A 15,426-nucleotide genomic window follows, 5' to 3' on the forward strand; every position below is an offset into this window, starting at 1 on the left:
GAATCAAGCTGGGTGTGGAAAACCATAGGATCTGCCTAGCAGACACTTCTCCTTGTGCCCAGCTCTTTTTACAACCATGGGGAAAATGTATCAAAACTGGTGCAAAGTAAAACTGGCTTAGTTGCCCATAGCAACCAATCATATTCCATCTGTCATTTTTCAGAGCTCCTTTGGAGAATGAAAGGTGGAATCTTATTGGTTGCTATGGGCAACTAAGCCAATTCTACTTTACACCAGTTTGATAAATCTCCCCCTATGTTTTCTCTGAAAAGCCATCTGCTGACAGTTACCTTTAAAAGGATTTTCCAGGATTTTTATAATGATGACCTATTCTCAGGATAGAAAAAATAGAAGGTGCAGCAGCACAACGGTCGGATTTTGTAGTGGTGGTGCCCGCAGTGTCAGGTGCCAGTCTGAAAGCACCCCGTCACAGCTGCTGATGGATAAAAGGTATGCCACGGCACTCTCAAAACTTCAGCGTTTCAATATTTATTCACCAATTCTCAGCGACGTTTCGACCAGTGTGGTCTTTGAGAAAGACCACACTGGTCGAAACGTCGCGGAGAATTGGTGAGTAAATATTGAAACGCTGAAGTTTTGAGAGTGCCGTGGTTTACCTTTTATCCATCACTTTTCCCAGGATAGGTCATCAGTATCTGATCGGTGGCGGTCCGACACCCGGGACCCCTGCCAATCAGCTCTTTGAGAAGGCGTTGGCGCTCCTGTGAGCACCACTGACTTCTCACAGCTGACCAAGCACAGCGTCGTGCATTGTATGGCGGCTGTGCTTGGTATCGCGCTCAGCCCTATTCACTTGAATGGGGCTGAGCTGCTCCTAGTCAATGTGATCGATGAACGTGACGTCACTGACCTAGGAAAAGTTGTGAGAAGGGGGCACAGCGCTCACAGAACTTCTCAAACAGCTGATTGGCGGGGGTCCCTGTTGTCAGGCTCCCACCAATCAGATACTGATGACCTATCCTGAGGAGTAAAAACTCGGAAAACACCTTTAACTACCCAAATGTATCTGCAAAAGGTCTTGGATAAAAAAAAATTAGTTTTGTTTCTGCAGCTCCTATGTGTCTCTGTCAGAAACTCGGTGGTACCTTTCTTCCCTACTTCTTGCTATCCTACCAAAATTATGTGGAAAACAGATGGAAAGGTGTATAAAAGCAGGATCAGACTACACCGTTTTGCATGTTGCATTTTCATTTTTTCCTCCCCACGTTCCAGTAGCCATATCTTTTTTTTATATTCCATTCATATAGCCATATAAGGGCTTATTTTTTGAGGGATAAGTTGTATTTTTTAAGGGCACTATTTATTTTACCATGCCTGTCAGTGGAAAATGGGAAGTAATTCTTTGTGGGGTTACCGGTAAGGCTACTTTCACACTCGCGTTTTTGGCTTTCAGTTTGTGAGATCCGTTCAGGGCTCTCACAAGCGGTCCAAAACAGATCAGTTTGCATTCTAAATGGAAAAGGATCCGCTCAGAATGCATCAGTTTGCATCAGTTCAGTCTCCATTCCGCTTTGGGGGACGGATCCGTTTTCACTGACACAATCTGGCACAATAGAAAACGGATCCGTCCTCCATTGACTTTTAATGGCTATGTTACAGATAATTAATACAAACGGATCCGTTCATGACGGATGCATGCAGTTGTATTATTGTAACGGATCCGCACAAAACGCGAGTGTGAAAGTAGCCTAAGGCTACATTCACACTGGCGTTTTGGTTTTCCGTTTGTGAGATCCGTTCAGGGCTCTCACAAGCGGTTCAGAATGCATCAGTTTGCCTCCGTTCCGTCTCTATTCCGCTTTGGAGGCGAACACCAAAACGCTGCTTGCAGTTTTGGTGTCCGTCTGACAAAACTGAGCCAAAACGGATCCGTCATGGCACACAATGTAAGTCAATGAGGACGGATATGTTTTCTCTGGCACAATAGAAAACGGATCCGTCTCCCATTCACTTTCCATGGTGTTCAAGACAGATCCGTCTTGTCTATGTTAAAGATAATACAAACGGATCCGTTCTGAACAGATGCAGGCCGTTGTATTTTCTGAACAGATCCGTCTGTGCAGATCCATGACGGATCCGCACCAAATGCAAGTGTCAAAGTAGCCTAAGTTGAAAAAAAAATCCACAATTCCGCCAAGGTTCTTGGGGTTTTGACATCACAATTAAAATGCTAAAAATGACATAACGTACTTATTCTGCAGCTCAATACAAACACGGCAATAACAAACTTGTATCGTTTTTTTTTTTTTTTTTTACTATTTTCAAAAAATCTACATCGCCATTTTCTGACAGCCATAACTTTTTTTTTGTATTTTCATCCACTGAGGTTTTTGCGGGATGAACTTTAGTTTTTATTGGTACAATTGTTGTGGTATGTACGACTTTCTGATCACTGTTATTCAATTTTTTGGAGGGAAGAGGTTACTAAAAATGGTGAATCTTGTGTTTTTCATTTTTTTCCATTATGGTATTCACCGCACAGGACATTTTTGAAAATATTTTAATAGTTCAGACATTTTCAGACGATACCTGATATGTTTATTTTTTTATTGTTTATATTCTTTATATGTAAAATTGGAAAGGGGGTAATTTAATCTTTTTTTTATTTTTTAAAACTTTTTTTACTTTTATAATAGTAACTTTTAACCTCCCTAGGGCGCTAGAACCTGGGATCTTTTGATCCTTGTCCCATTTACCCTAATGGTGATTTATTAGGGTGAATGGAATTTTGACACATTCCCTGCTGAGCTGTGCCTCGTGCACATCTTAGCAGGGAGCTTACTTACCCTGGCAGGCCCGGGAAGCTTCAGAACTTGCATTCCTCTGCCTTACCTCACAGATGCCGCGATCAGTGATGATTCCAGCATCTGAGGGGTTAAATGACGGAGTTCGGCGTAATCGCCATTCCCCGTCATTGGGGCCGGGTGCCTGCTGTATTATACAGCTGGCACCTGCCAAGTATGGAGCCGGCTCACTGCAGCAGCCCGCTCCATACATTAATTACCTCACGTATGTCACGGTGGACGAAGGTGTTAATTTTCCAACCACATCTGCTGGAAGTTTGTTAAAAGCATCTACCGCTCTATTTTCTGAAATTCCTTCTGGCTAATTACAAATATGTAATTTTTATCTTGGCGTTCATTGGCAATCCCCCACAGTATGGGCTTATGCACACAGCTTTGTCTGTATTGCAGTCCTCAAAATACAGATGGCTTCCGTGTACATTCCAGATTTTTCTCACTCCCATCCATATAAAGGGCTATTTCCATCTGCAAGAATAGGACCTGCTTCATAATTTGCGTAATGGCCACACAGATCAGTAAAAAATATGGATGTGTGCGTGGCCCATGGAATTGATTGGGTCAGTGTGGTGAAGAAAAATACGTCTGTGTACATGAACCCTTAGCCTGAATATTACCAGGCTTAGAGTACTTTCACACTAGTGTTTTTCTTTTCCGGAGTTGAGTTCCATCACAGGAGCTCTATGCTGGAAAAAAACTGATCAGTTTTATCCTAATGCATTCTGAATGGAGAGCATTGCGTTCAGGATGCATCAGTTCAGTCCCTCTAACACTTTTTGGCCGGAGAAAATACCGCATTAATTTCCATTGAAATGTATTAGTGCCGGATCCGGCATTAAGTGTTCCGGCAAAACGGCAGACCTTTAAAAATGCAAAAAAATAAAAAAGGGATCAGTTTTTCCAGGTGACACTGGAGAGATGGATCTGGTATTTCAATGCATTTGTCAGATGGATCCGGCCCGTCTGACAAATGCCATCCGTTTGCGTCCGAACTGCCTGCCGGAATCCTCTGCCGCAAGTGTGAAAGTACCCTAAGCAGTCCTCTCCCGTAAAATAGTTTTGTAATCCTCAACTGTAGGGGAATTTCCGTGAATACAGAGAAAAAATTTACGGTAGCATCTTGTCACCTATCGGGCCATTACAGTGGTTTGGGGGCATCATTATTAGGCTACTTTCACACTAGCGTTCAGAGCGGGTCCGTCTGATGTCTGCTCAGACGGATCCGCTCCTATAATGCAGACGTTTGTATCCGTTCAGAACGGATCCGTCTGCATTATTACTTAGAAAAAATTCGAAGTGTGAAAGTAGCCTGAACGGATCCGTCCAGACTTTACATTGAAAGTCAATGGGGGACGGATCCGTTTGAAGATTGAGCCATATGGTGTCATCTTCAAACGGATCCGCCCCCATTGACTTACATTGTAAGTCTGGACGGATCCGCTTGCCTCCGCACGGCCAGGCGGACACCCGAACGCTGCAAGCAGCGTTCAGGTGTCCGCTTGCTGAGCGGAGCGGAGGCTGAGCGCTGGCAGGCGGATGCATTCTCAGTGGATCCGCGTCCACTCAGAATGCATTAGAGCTGGACGGATGCGTTCAGGGCCGCTTGTGAGCCCCTTCAAAAGGAGCTCACAAGCGGAGCCCCGAACGCAGGTGTGAAAGTAGCCTTAAAGACATCATAAAGTCATGTTTTTCACTTAAGACATTGTTCAAGTCAAAAGTGAACACTTGACAGTCCTCTTGAATCCATGTGGTTAGTATCTGTGTATAGTCTTATACCATTTTTGTTCTTCTGATAATGATTACTCTCACCTAACCCGCCTTCTCTCTGTAACGATATACTGACTCCAGTGGCTGGTGTACACCTTCCAGTCCCTAAAAGGACCATTGCACACTAAAGCGTCCCTGTTTCCAGCCAATATCTACATACCCTAGGCCACATAAGAGTCCTTTCCATGCCACTCTGTCCGTGAGCAGTAAGGTCCATTTGGTTCCAGTCTGTCTGCTTCGGTGCATTTGTCTCTGTTTCTTACAGTTTCCACTCTGGTTTTTTTTCTAACTTCACTCTCTTGTTTGCTGCCTGCACTGGCCTCTCTCTGCCTTAGAGCTCATGCACACGAACGTATTTTCTTTCCGCTTCCGTTCCGTTTTCTTTGCAGACCCCGTATGCGTAACCATTCACTTCAATGGGTCCACAAAAACAACAGAAGGTACTCCGTGTGCATTCCGTTTATGTTCCGCAAAAAAGTAGGGCATGTCCTATTGTTGTCCGCAAATCGCAGTCCGAGGCCCCATTCAAGTCAATGGGTCCGCAAAAAAATACGGAACGCAGACGGAACACATCATATGTCATCCGTATTTTGCGGATCCATACTGTAGAAATGCTATGCCCAGCCCATATTGCTCATGTGTTTGGTGATTAATAAGTTACTGTTTCTGTTTCCGATCCGCAAAAAAACGGATCGCATACGGATATGTTTTGTGGAGGAACGGAAGAGGACTTAAATTATATAAAAATAAAAAAAATCAGATACGGAACAACGGATCCGTGAAAAACGGACCGCAAAACAACAACGGTCGTGTGCATGAGCCCTTAAACTTATGACTGAACTCTGCTTGGCTGGACTAATCCATTTGACCATGATTCCAGTCTCTGTACTACGATTTGGGAACTCCAGCTCAGGGGCTGTATTGCTATGTCAGCCCATATTTCCAGTCTGCCATTCCCCATACTTCTGATATGCAGTATCCCCAATATACAGCTCTCACTAGAGTCACCAATTATCCCCAACATATACCCCTCACCAGAGCAATCAGACATACTTGGGACCACAGCAGTCTTTATCCTTCAAATTACTGGCTGGCATTCTGAGATATTCTGATTGTGATATTCATTATGATGGCACCGACTCAATTTGCCGGCCGGCACCTTGAGTTTGTCCCAATCGTGATGGTCCAATTAAGCGGTCCAGCCTGGTGCCTGAGGACACCAAGACATGGACCAGCAGCTTAGGTCCCCCTCACTACCATCCTTTACCATTACCATTTAATTATATATTTATTCTCACTATTTAAGGGAATAATAGACCCCTATCCACTGGTTACACTGAGATTATCCGGATAGGGATTAGTAAATTACACTTAATTGACAGAGATCTCCATCACGTTTAAATTTGTATATAATTTTTTCTATTTCTATTGCTCATAATATTTGCATTATATAAACCATCCGTCAACCTTTATTCAAGGCAACAACTTATATTGCTGCTAGACCTGCCATAATAGCCCCAATGCGTGCTATCTCACTGACCGTGGCAATATAGCAACAGGGTCAGAGACACGCTTTACCTGAACGGAGAAGCTGGACTGCTTCATTACTATTCACTCTTCGGGGAATCCCGGGGGGTGGTTATGCCCACACGCACCAGGGAATACCTCACCATCCCTGCCCATTCACTCCCTATACAGCGATGATGTAATGAGTGGGTGGAGATATCAGCACCACCTACCATAGGCATAGGGATACCACGCCACACCCACGTGTGACACGCACTCATCCCGCAATCTTAAAGCTCCTCATGGGACGTTGAAACTGTAAGTACCATACGCGCTGTGGCCCTCCTCCTCGGCTGCATGCATCATTGTGCTAGGAGGCACGTGTACAGCCAAGTTCCAGGACTTTACTTTCACTTTACTTCCCCAACAGGGGAAAAACGCGTCGGGACACAGCTGGACATTGATAATTATATTGCTGGTTATCCCTTGTTTTGATCCATACACGGAGCTGGGATCTTTTTATCAGGGCACAGCAGGGAGTCCTAAGAAGAAACAGGGATGGCTCCTAGGGATTGCCCTTATCAGGGCGAGGGCTCTGCTACCTGAGCATGAAGCACAGCTCAGGTCAAGTAGGGGTACTTTAGGGAAAGCTACCTGGCTCTGTGTGTGGGCGACCTACCCTACATCCTTTACCGCTTGCTTTAATAGAACGGGCATACAAGAAGGGGTTAAGAGAATTCCTTTTTAATGAGTGCATTGGTATTACGTTTGCACAGCTCTATATTGTACATATGTTATATCGGTCTAACGATTTTGGGGCTTTATCTTTTAATGTTCCTCAACTCCAATCCTCAGGGCCCACCTGCCGCTCATGTTTTCAGGATTTCCTTAGTACTTACTGATATATTGATAAAAGAATTAGTGTCAATGCATCTAGACGTATTCATTCTGTGGGATGTTCTCAAATCTTGAGTTGCGGAACACTGGGTTAAATGTAAAGAACGCAAAATTCCCTCCACTCCCTGTTTAGCCCTATGCCAAATCCAATCCCTGTGCCTTAGTGGGTCCACATCTCGTCAGAGATTGTTTCACTCAAATCACTCTCATCATAAGAGAATTCGTTATTGGGACATAGCTGCAGGAGAAGAAAGGTAAGGATTGAGGGGTTTAACAAATAAATGGAGCTATTTTATTATACATACTGAGATATACCCTGAGCAGATTTATTTTCTTCATATGCCTGGAAATATACTTTATGCTATTTTTCTGCCTATGTTTTTTAGTTGATAAAATAACTGTTTTATATTTGGACATTAATGCAATATACCTGGAGGTTTAATTAACACTCTTTTGCTTATCCTTTGAGGCATTTTCACAAACGGAATATGTCCCTTTTGCTTGGGCCTCATTTCTTCTGTTTATCATTCCAATCGAGTTTGCTGTAAAATGCTGATAATACACACATTCCATGAGGCGGTAAATCTCAATCTTTCAGTGGCTTGCAGAATGAATCCAATTACCTTTTTAAAGTTAAGCTGTTGGTTTAAAATGCAATCAAATCCAAACCATGAATGATAATTTGAGAGCAAGGACTTTGTTGGATGAGGGTTGTCGAAAATTAGTCCACAAAATTTTAACCATGTCTGGACCATGGAACTTTACAATCAGACATCTCATTTTTTAATGCAGAATAGGATGACCCCAAGGAAATAAGTGCATTGTATGGTATATAATCATAATCCAGATTCTTAGGGGGAACCTCTGGGCTACTTTTAATATTACTTGATTAAAGCCTCATGCACACGGCTGTTGCCCGGCCGTGGCCGTATTGCAGCCCGTGACCGCCTAATGTTCCTCCAGCCACATAATCACAAGTTCTTTTCTGTCAGGTGAATGCCTAATGTATGGGGCCTCTACTCCAGTGGCCTAATGTATGGGGCTTCTGTCCGTGCCTCCGCTCCGCAAAAAAATAGAACATGTTCTTTTTTTTTTTGCGGTGCGGACGGATCACGGACCTATTCAAGTTGAATGGGTCTCGATCCGTCCCGACCGCCACACAGACGTTGCCCGTGCATTGGGGACCGCAAATTGCACCATATATATATATATATCCATGGGTGGTGAAACTGGCATTATTGCAAGTTTTTTGTTTTTTTATGGAATTATTTTTTCCAGGTTGTATGTAAATAACGTTTAAAGAGGCAAACCTTTTCAAAAAGTGATCCCTGCTCCTGGCGCCACCAGAAAACAGCTGATTTTTTCTGGGGAAAGCTGCAGCCAGCCAGGCAGGGGCCACCACAGGGGAAATGAATGGCTGTCTATGTAATACAAGAAGGGTTCAAGTTCCCCGGAACAAATGTCCCTCGTGCTTAGCAGCTCTAAGTTCTGACTCTTAGAGGGAGTCCCAGGTGGGGGACCTTCCTCTATGATGTCCATATGTTCTAACTGGGGATATAGAATGGGGTTGTTTTCATGAGAGGCTATGGACAAACTTGAGGGCACTGTTAAATTATTGCATTCTACTTAATTTGGGTTAAAATAATTTTTTCAGTTGGTCTTTATTCAACATTTTCAGCCACTTTCTGGTATAACAGTGTAATCTGTGTATTTGTAGTGCAGCAGGGTTCGGAGTTGAATCCCATCATCTGACGGCTCCTGTGAATACCTTATCTGTGATCTCTTGAAACTCATAAACATTTAAGCTATATTATCAGTGTTACAAGAATTGAGATGTAAGGAGTATTTAGGTGCTGTCAAGAGTTAAAAGAACAGGGCAACAGATTGAACAGGGAGCTCTGCTGGATGACTGGACTTGAGATACCGTAAATAGTTCTGACAATCTACAGATACATGCTCAACTACCCCCTGTAAGTACAAGAACTTCTGGGGAAAAAAATAATAAACGCCAACTAAAAAAAAAATAATTTGAGCCCAAAATGAGTAGAATGCAATAATTAAAAAAAATGTGCTCTGCTTTCTCACACAGGCAGTCCTGCAGTGTCAATAGGAGGATGGATTCCATGCCCAGGAATCTGACAGTGGCCATTTTAACTCCTCCACTGATTGTCTCCTAGACAAAACGAGCCATTATAAATAATTAAAGGCATTTAACAGTTTATTTATAATAACATGTTTTTCAGTATTTTCATTTTTTTTTTCTTCAGGCAGCTTTTTATATAGCAGGAGGAGCTGAGCATATTAATATATAGTTTTATGGGAAAAAATTCTGTAAAACTTGTAATTTATACATTTATATTCCTGCTCATTCTGGACTTTGATGTCGAGGAGTCAGTCCAATCACTTATTGACAACCTGCCCTCTATGACTGTGTATACACAGATAGCTGTCAATCACTGATAGGACCGCCTCCTGGATTTAAAAGCCCAGAATGAGCAGGAATTTAGGGGAATAAAAAACACGTTATACTGACTCTTTTTTCATAAAACTATATAATAAATCTGCTCAGCTCCTCCTGCTCTATAACCTGCTACCTGCAGCTCAGACACCATGTTACACGTGACAGATTCCCTCTAAGGTCACTTTCAGATAGCCACAATACAGATGCATTTTGAGCATCTGTATTAAAGTCACTGTATCTCTCATGGTTCTACTGAACCAGCCTTAGATCACCATAGGATCCTTTGTATTTTATGTCACACCATTCTAAATGGCTTTTTTTTTTTCATATTTCCCCACTGAATCTAAAAATCTTTTTATGTATGTTTATGGTGGCATCACTCAAAAGTGTAGTTAAACATCTGATCCGTCATCCAGCTGTGGGCCACCTCCAAGCTTGCACACACAATTATTACTTTTGTTTTAAATGTAAATGGAGACAATAATAGTATAATTCGCACCACTACAGAAGAGGCAAAGACAAGTTGTTAATGCAGAAAGCAGTAAGCTTCAAGTTTTAAACATTTGAATACATTTTGCGTTATATTTTCACTTGCTTCTTACCTTATTAATGTGTATTTCTTTTGCCCCCAGCTGCTTGCCTTGTACTTGGTTGTATGATATTTCCTGATGGTTGGGATGCAGACGAAGTCAAGCGTATGTGTGGTGAAAAGACCGACAAGTATTCCCTTGGTGCATGTTCAATGCGTTGGGCATACATTTTGGCAATCATTGGAATTTTGGACGCTCTGATCTTATCTTTTCTGGCCTTTGTGCTAGGTAACAGATTGGACACCTTAATGGCTGAGCAGCTCAAACTTGAAACAAAAGGTAAGAAGATTCTAATATGCTAATATATTACTACAGTGGCTCACCCTTCCTAGGCTTATGGAGTAAGATGCTCTGTTCTCAGGGCTTCCACTGCCGAATTAATATCTGAAATGTTATAAATTTAATTTAATGACAAGCGCTCTGTCCTCTGGTATAGCATGGAAAAGTAGTCTATATTTTAATTTGATAAAAACAATTTAAATAAAATCACAAATTTTAAATAAATAATCTGTACGTTATAATCAAAATATATTTCCCTAGCTATCTAAATTAGTCCCAAAGATTACCATTAAAGAATCATGGTTCATATATCTTAATAACCAATTACTATACACCATGATTATATCTCTACCAATTTGATAATTAATTACACAAGTGTAATTACAGGATTAGATATATACTGGACCCTCCTTTAAAAAAAATAAAAATAATAATAATAGATCAAAAAATAAATAAATAAGAACACGTCCTTCTTGTAAATAGTTCTTGTAACAACAGTATATAATTCCATTATGATTAATAAGTGGATAGGCAGATCCTTATTCATTTTCTTTTTTCAAGATGAAATCCTCATCTGTAACAAGAAAAAGAAAAGAACAATAGAAAAAAAGAGAAAAATAAAATTAAGCAAATATACTGTATAAAGCACAGGTTCTTTATGTATGAATTTACTAGACATTTTAACTCAATTTAGGCCTAAAAACTACTCCAATAGATAAGAAGAACCCTTTTCCAAAAAAAAAAAAAAGCCGTGAAAACGTACATCCGTTTTTTTAAGCTTATAGCCTTTTCTTAGTTTATGCCTTTTTATTCTTATTCTTTATTTCTTATTTTTTATAATTTTACCATCTTGATAATGAAATTATATATATGTAGTAAGAGATAACACTTTACTAGAAGGGATGTTTTAATATGTAGAATATCTCCAATTTTTAATCTTATTGGCTATCTACATAAGGATTATATTCCAGTCCAGGTATTTGAAATGATATAAGTCGAAGTAAATACGGCCCTTTTAATTAAGGACATCATATTAAAAAAAACTGATTGAGTGGATTTTTATCCATAACCACTGAAGAAGGAGCATGTCAGCTCTGAAACGCGTTTGGTGTAAAGAATCTGGCAATATGATGATATAACAGTGATACCATCTCTAATGTAAATACAAGCTTGGGCTTTTACCTATATCACCCTCGCTTTCAATCACCACCACCCTCGCTACAAGTGCACGCTGATATGCACCAAAGCTATAGCGGACTGCTCACCAAGCAGAAGAACTGGGACAATCAAGGAATAACCCCCAACCACGTGGGAAGCCGGGAGAATAGAGCCAAGCAAGGAAAGCGGCTGTAGCAGGGAAACCCCACATTGCAACAAGATGGAGAAAGAAGGAGCGAGAAACAGTTCGGTGCTTATACTATAAAGAATTCCCTCAGGGTGGTAATGTAGTAATATTTTAAACAGTTCTATTAACCAATAATCTATGAATGGAAACATAACTGTTATATAACTGAAGCAAAGACATTGGTTACTATTGGAGAAACATTGGTCTATCAATTTATTAATTTACCACTACGGAACATAAGCACTCTATATATAGAAACCATTCACAAGAAGGACGTGTCCTTATTCATTAATTGGTTACTAACACATTACTATTGAAGAGACATCTGCCTATCCACTTATTAATTCATCATCACGGAATTATATACTGTTACAAGAACAATATACAAAAAGGACGGGTTCTTATTTATTTATTTTTATATTTTTCTTTTTTTAAAGGAGGGTCCAGTATATATCTAATCTTGTAATTATACTTGGGTAATTAATTATTAAATTGGTAGAGATATAATCATGGTGTATAGAGTTGTTGCGATACCAAATTTTTGATTCGATTTCGATACCATTCGATACCACGCGAAAAAATAAACCAAAAAAGCCTTTTGTATTCCACATTTTTAAAAAATGGCGAATCGCGCAGTTTTTATTTTCTTTTTTCTGTTCCGGCATTCACCACATAGATTTTTTTCTATTTTAATAGTTTGGACTTTTCGGACGTGGCGATATGTGATATGTTTATTTATTTATTGTTTATATACAGTTGCAATTGAATGCACTGTGAATGTTTACATGGTGTGTTCAATAAAAACATGGTAACATTTAATTCTTTGTGTGTTATTAGTTTAAGCAGACTGTGATTGTCTATTGTTGTGACTTAGATGAAGATCAGATCACATTTTATGACCAATTTGTGCAGAAATCCATATCATTCCAAAGGGTTCACATACTTTTTCTTGCAACTGTATTTTATATGTAATTTATACTTAATATTTTGGTGGGGGGGGTTTACTTTTTTTTTTACTTTTTATTTAATAACTACCGTATTTTCCCCCTTAGGAGCTAGAACCTGGGATTTTTTCATCCCTTGTCCTATTCACCCTGATAGAGCGCTATGAGGGTGAATAGGACTTCACACTCTCCCTGCTGCTCTGTGCTCTGTTCACACAGCAGCAGGGAGCTTACCATGGCAGCCAGGGCTTCAGTAGCGTCCTGGCTGCCATGGTAACTGATCGGAGCCCCAGGATTACACTGCTGGGGCTCCGATCAGAAGCTGCCACTGCCACCAATGAAGAGGAGGGGAGGGGACCCTGTGGCCACTGCCACCAATGATTTTAATACTGGGGGGGAGGAGGGCGCACTGCGCCACTAATGATAATTAACCTTTAATATACGAGGCAGGTACTGGCAGCAAATCAGCGGCAGTTAACCCCTCAAGTGCCGCACCTGAGGGGTTAACTGCCGCTGATCGCAGCTCCCTGTCAGAGGCAGGGTGCCGGCTATGTGATTCTGCTGCCGGCACCTGCCTCCTGTATTAAAAGTTGAAGACCATAACAGTGCCATCCACAGATCCCCCTCCCCATAACAGTACCATCCACAGATCCCCCTCCCCATAACAGTACCATCCACAGATCCCCCTCCCCATAACAGTACCATCCACAGATCCCCCTCCCCATAACAGTACCATCCACAGATCCCCCTCCCCATAACAGTGCCATCCACAGATCCCCCTCCCCATAACAGTGCCATCCACAGATCCCCCTCCCCATAACAGTGCCATCCACAGATCCCCCTCCCCATAACAGTACCATCCACAGATCCCCCTCCCCATAACAGTGCCATCCACAGATCCCCTCCATAACAGTGCCATTCACAGATCCCCCTCCCCATAGCAGTGCACAGATCCCCCTCCCCATAACAGTGCCATCCACAGATCCCCTCCATAACAGTGCCATCCACAGATCCCCTCCATAACAGTGCCATCCACAGATCCCCCTCCCCATAACAGTGCAATCCACAGATCCCCTCCATAACAGTGCCATCCACAGATCTCCCAATACACCGGCCACATCAGTATTCAGACTATTCCTTAACTGGCAGTAACTTTTAATTGAACTTTAAATCAGCTCTATGATCTTTATTACCTTACAAATACAATGAAGCTCCAGTAACAGGCAGAGCAGGCGGCGTCACTCACGTGACGCGCCTGCTCCGCCCACTTTATGAATGAAGCAGACGGAGCAGGCGGACGGAGCAGGCGCGTCACTTGAGTAAGTGACGTAACGCCGCCGCCCGCTCTGCCTGTTACCGGAGCTTTATTGTAAGTTAGTAAAGATGTGCTGATTTAAAGTTGAAGTAAAAGTTACTGCTGGTTAAGGACCCTGACTGCATAGCAACGAATCGGCCAATTATTCGATAACGGGATTCGTTGACAACGAATCCCGTTATCGAATATTATCGATAACTTCGATTAATCGTTGCAGCCCTAACCTAATATAATATAAATTTTACATTTAACGTTCAGTAGTTATAAAAGTAGTTTTCTTTCTCTGCTACCCACTGTTTCCTCAAATTACCACGGCATCGACCTGTAGTTCTGAGCCTTTGTTAGGTCGAGCATGCGCAGGGTGTTGCTATCAGTTCTCTAGCTAAATGTCTTGTGAAACAAAGGGCGTGTTAGTGTGCTGGTGATTACTGATTGGCTGCCTGAGATTATACAGTCTGGTCACGCCCCCTCTACTCAGTAAACAGCAACACTCACAGCAGGAAAGCTAGGGATTGTGGGGATTGTAGTTTTGTGAGGGAAGATCAGGTGCCATGATACTCAGTGTGTTGCAGGCTCACACAGGAGCTAGACAAATAAATTGCAAGGTAAATTGAAACTCTAGTTATATGTATAGGTATGGGCTCTAGTTGGGTCACAGCTTGCAGCCTTAATGCAGTTTTTCAGTTACTTTGCCGGAATACCCCTTTAAAGAGGTTGTCTCACATAAGCAAATGGCATTTATCATGTAGAGAAAGTCAATACAAGGCACTTACTAATATATTATACACTGCTTGTTTCCAGGGATTACGACCACCCTGCAATCAGCAGTGGTGGCCGTGCTTGCACAGTATAGGAAAAAGCGCCGGTATGTTATCTGCCTTTTACATCCAAATAAAGAAAGTTATAAAAAAAAAATTTTTAAACGCCGGCCTCTCTGGTGGCCAGGACCATGGGAGCAGGCATGCGCAGCAACTCCCATCTTGGCAACCAGTGGTGGCCATAATCCCTAGAAACGAGCAGTGTATAAGGTGATGGAGAAATGAATGAAACCAGCAAAGGAGGCAATATGGATAATAACAATACATTAGTAAGTGCCTCATATTAACTTTCTCTACATGGAAAATGCCATTTGCTGAAGTGAGACATCCCCTTTAATTGAACTGAATTGCAAAAGTGATGCATTTCTGGCATCAATAATTTATTTGTAATGTAAAAGAGTATAATGTAAAAGAACAAGAATGAATTTAACTGTGACTTTGTGCTAGATATTTGATGGGCTTGTCTGCTTTGGACAAACCCTGTTCATCTTAAAGGCACTTGAGAATAAGTTGAGCATAACGTTATAGCTGAGGTAAGTGGCCAGCTAGTCTTCATTTCCTCTGCAATGACATAATGCTCATTCCATTCAAGGAGAGAGCTGCTATCTGTACTGATAACAGAAGGCAAGTGATATTATCTTCTATACAGTACTATAGCATTTAGAATGGTTGTTGCATAAAA

The 15,426-nt window shown here is 41.6% G+C and overlaps 1 protein-coding gene across 1 annotated transcript in view; it reads left to right on the forward strand.

Moving 5' to 3' along the window:
- The window catches only part of LHFPL3 (LHFPL tetraspan subfamily member 3), a 31,159-nt gene extending 19,540 nt beyond the window's left edge, over positions 1-11,619 (forward strand). The window contains exons 2-3 of the mRNA XM_040413953.1: positions 10,086-10,322; positions 11,492-11,619. Of these exons, the coding sequence (XP_040269887.1) occupies positions 10,086-10,322; positions 11,492-11,619 (365 nt within the window). The remainder of the gene's footprint in view (positions 1-10,085; positions 10,323-11,491) is intronic.
- The last annotated feature ends 3,807 nt before the right edge of the window (positions 11,620-15,426 follow it).

The sequence above is a fragment of the Bufo bufo genome, chromosome 1, assembly GCF_905171765.1.
Source record: "Bufo bufo chromosome 1, aBufBuf1.1, whole genome shotgun sequence".
Taxonomy (NCBI): Eukaryota; Metazoa; Chordata; class Amphibia; order Anura; family Bufonidae; genus Bufo; species Bufo bufo.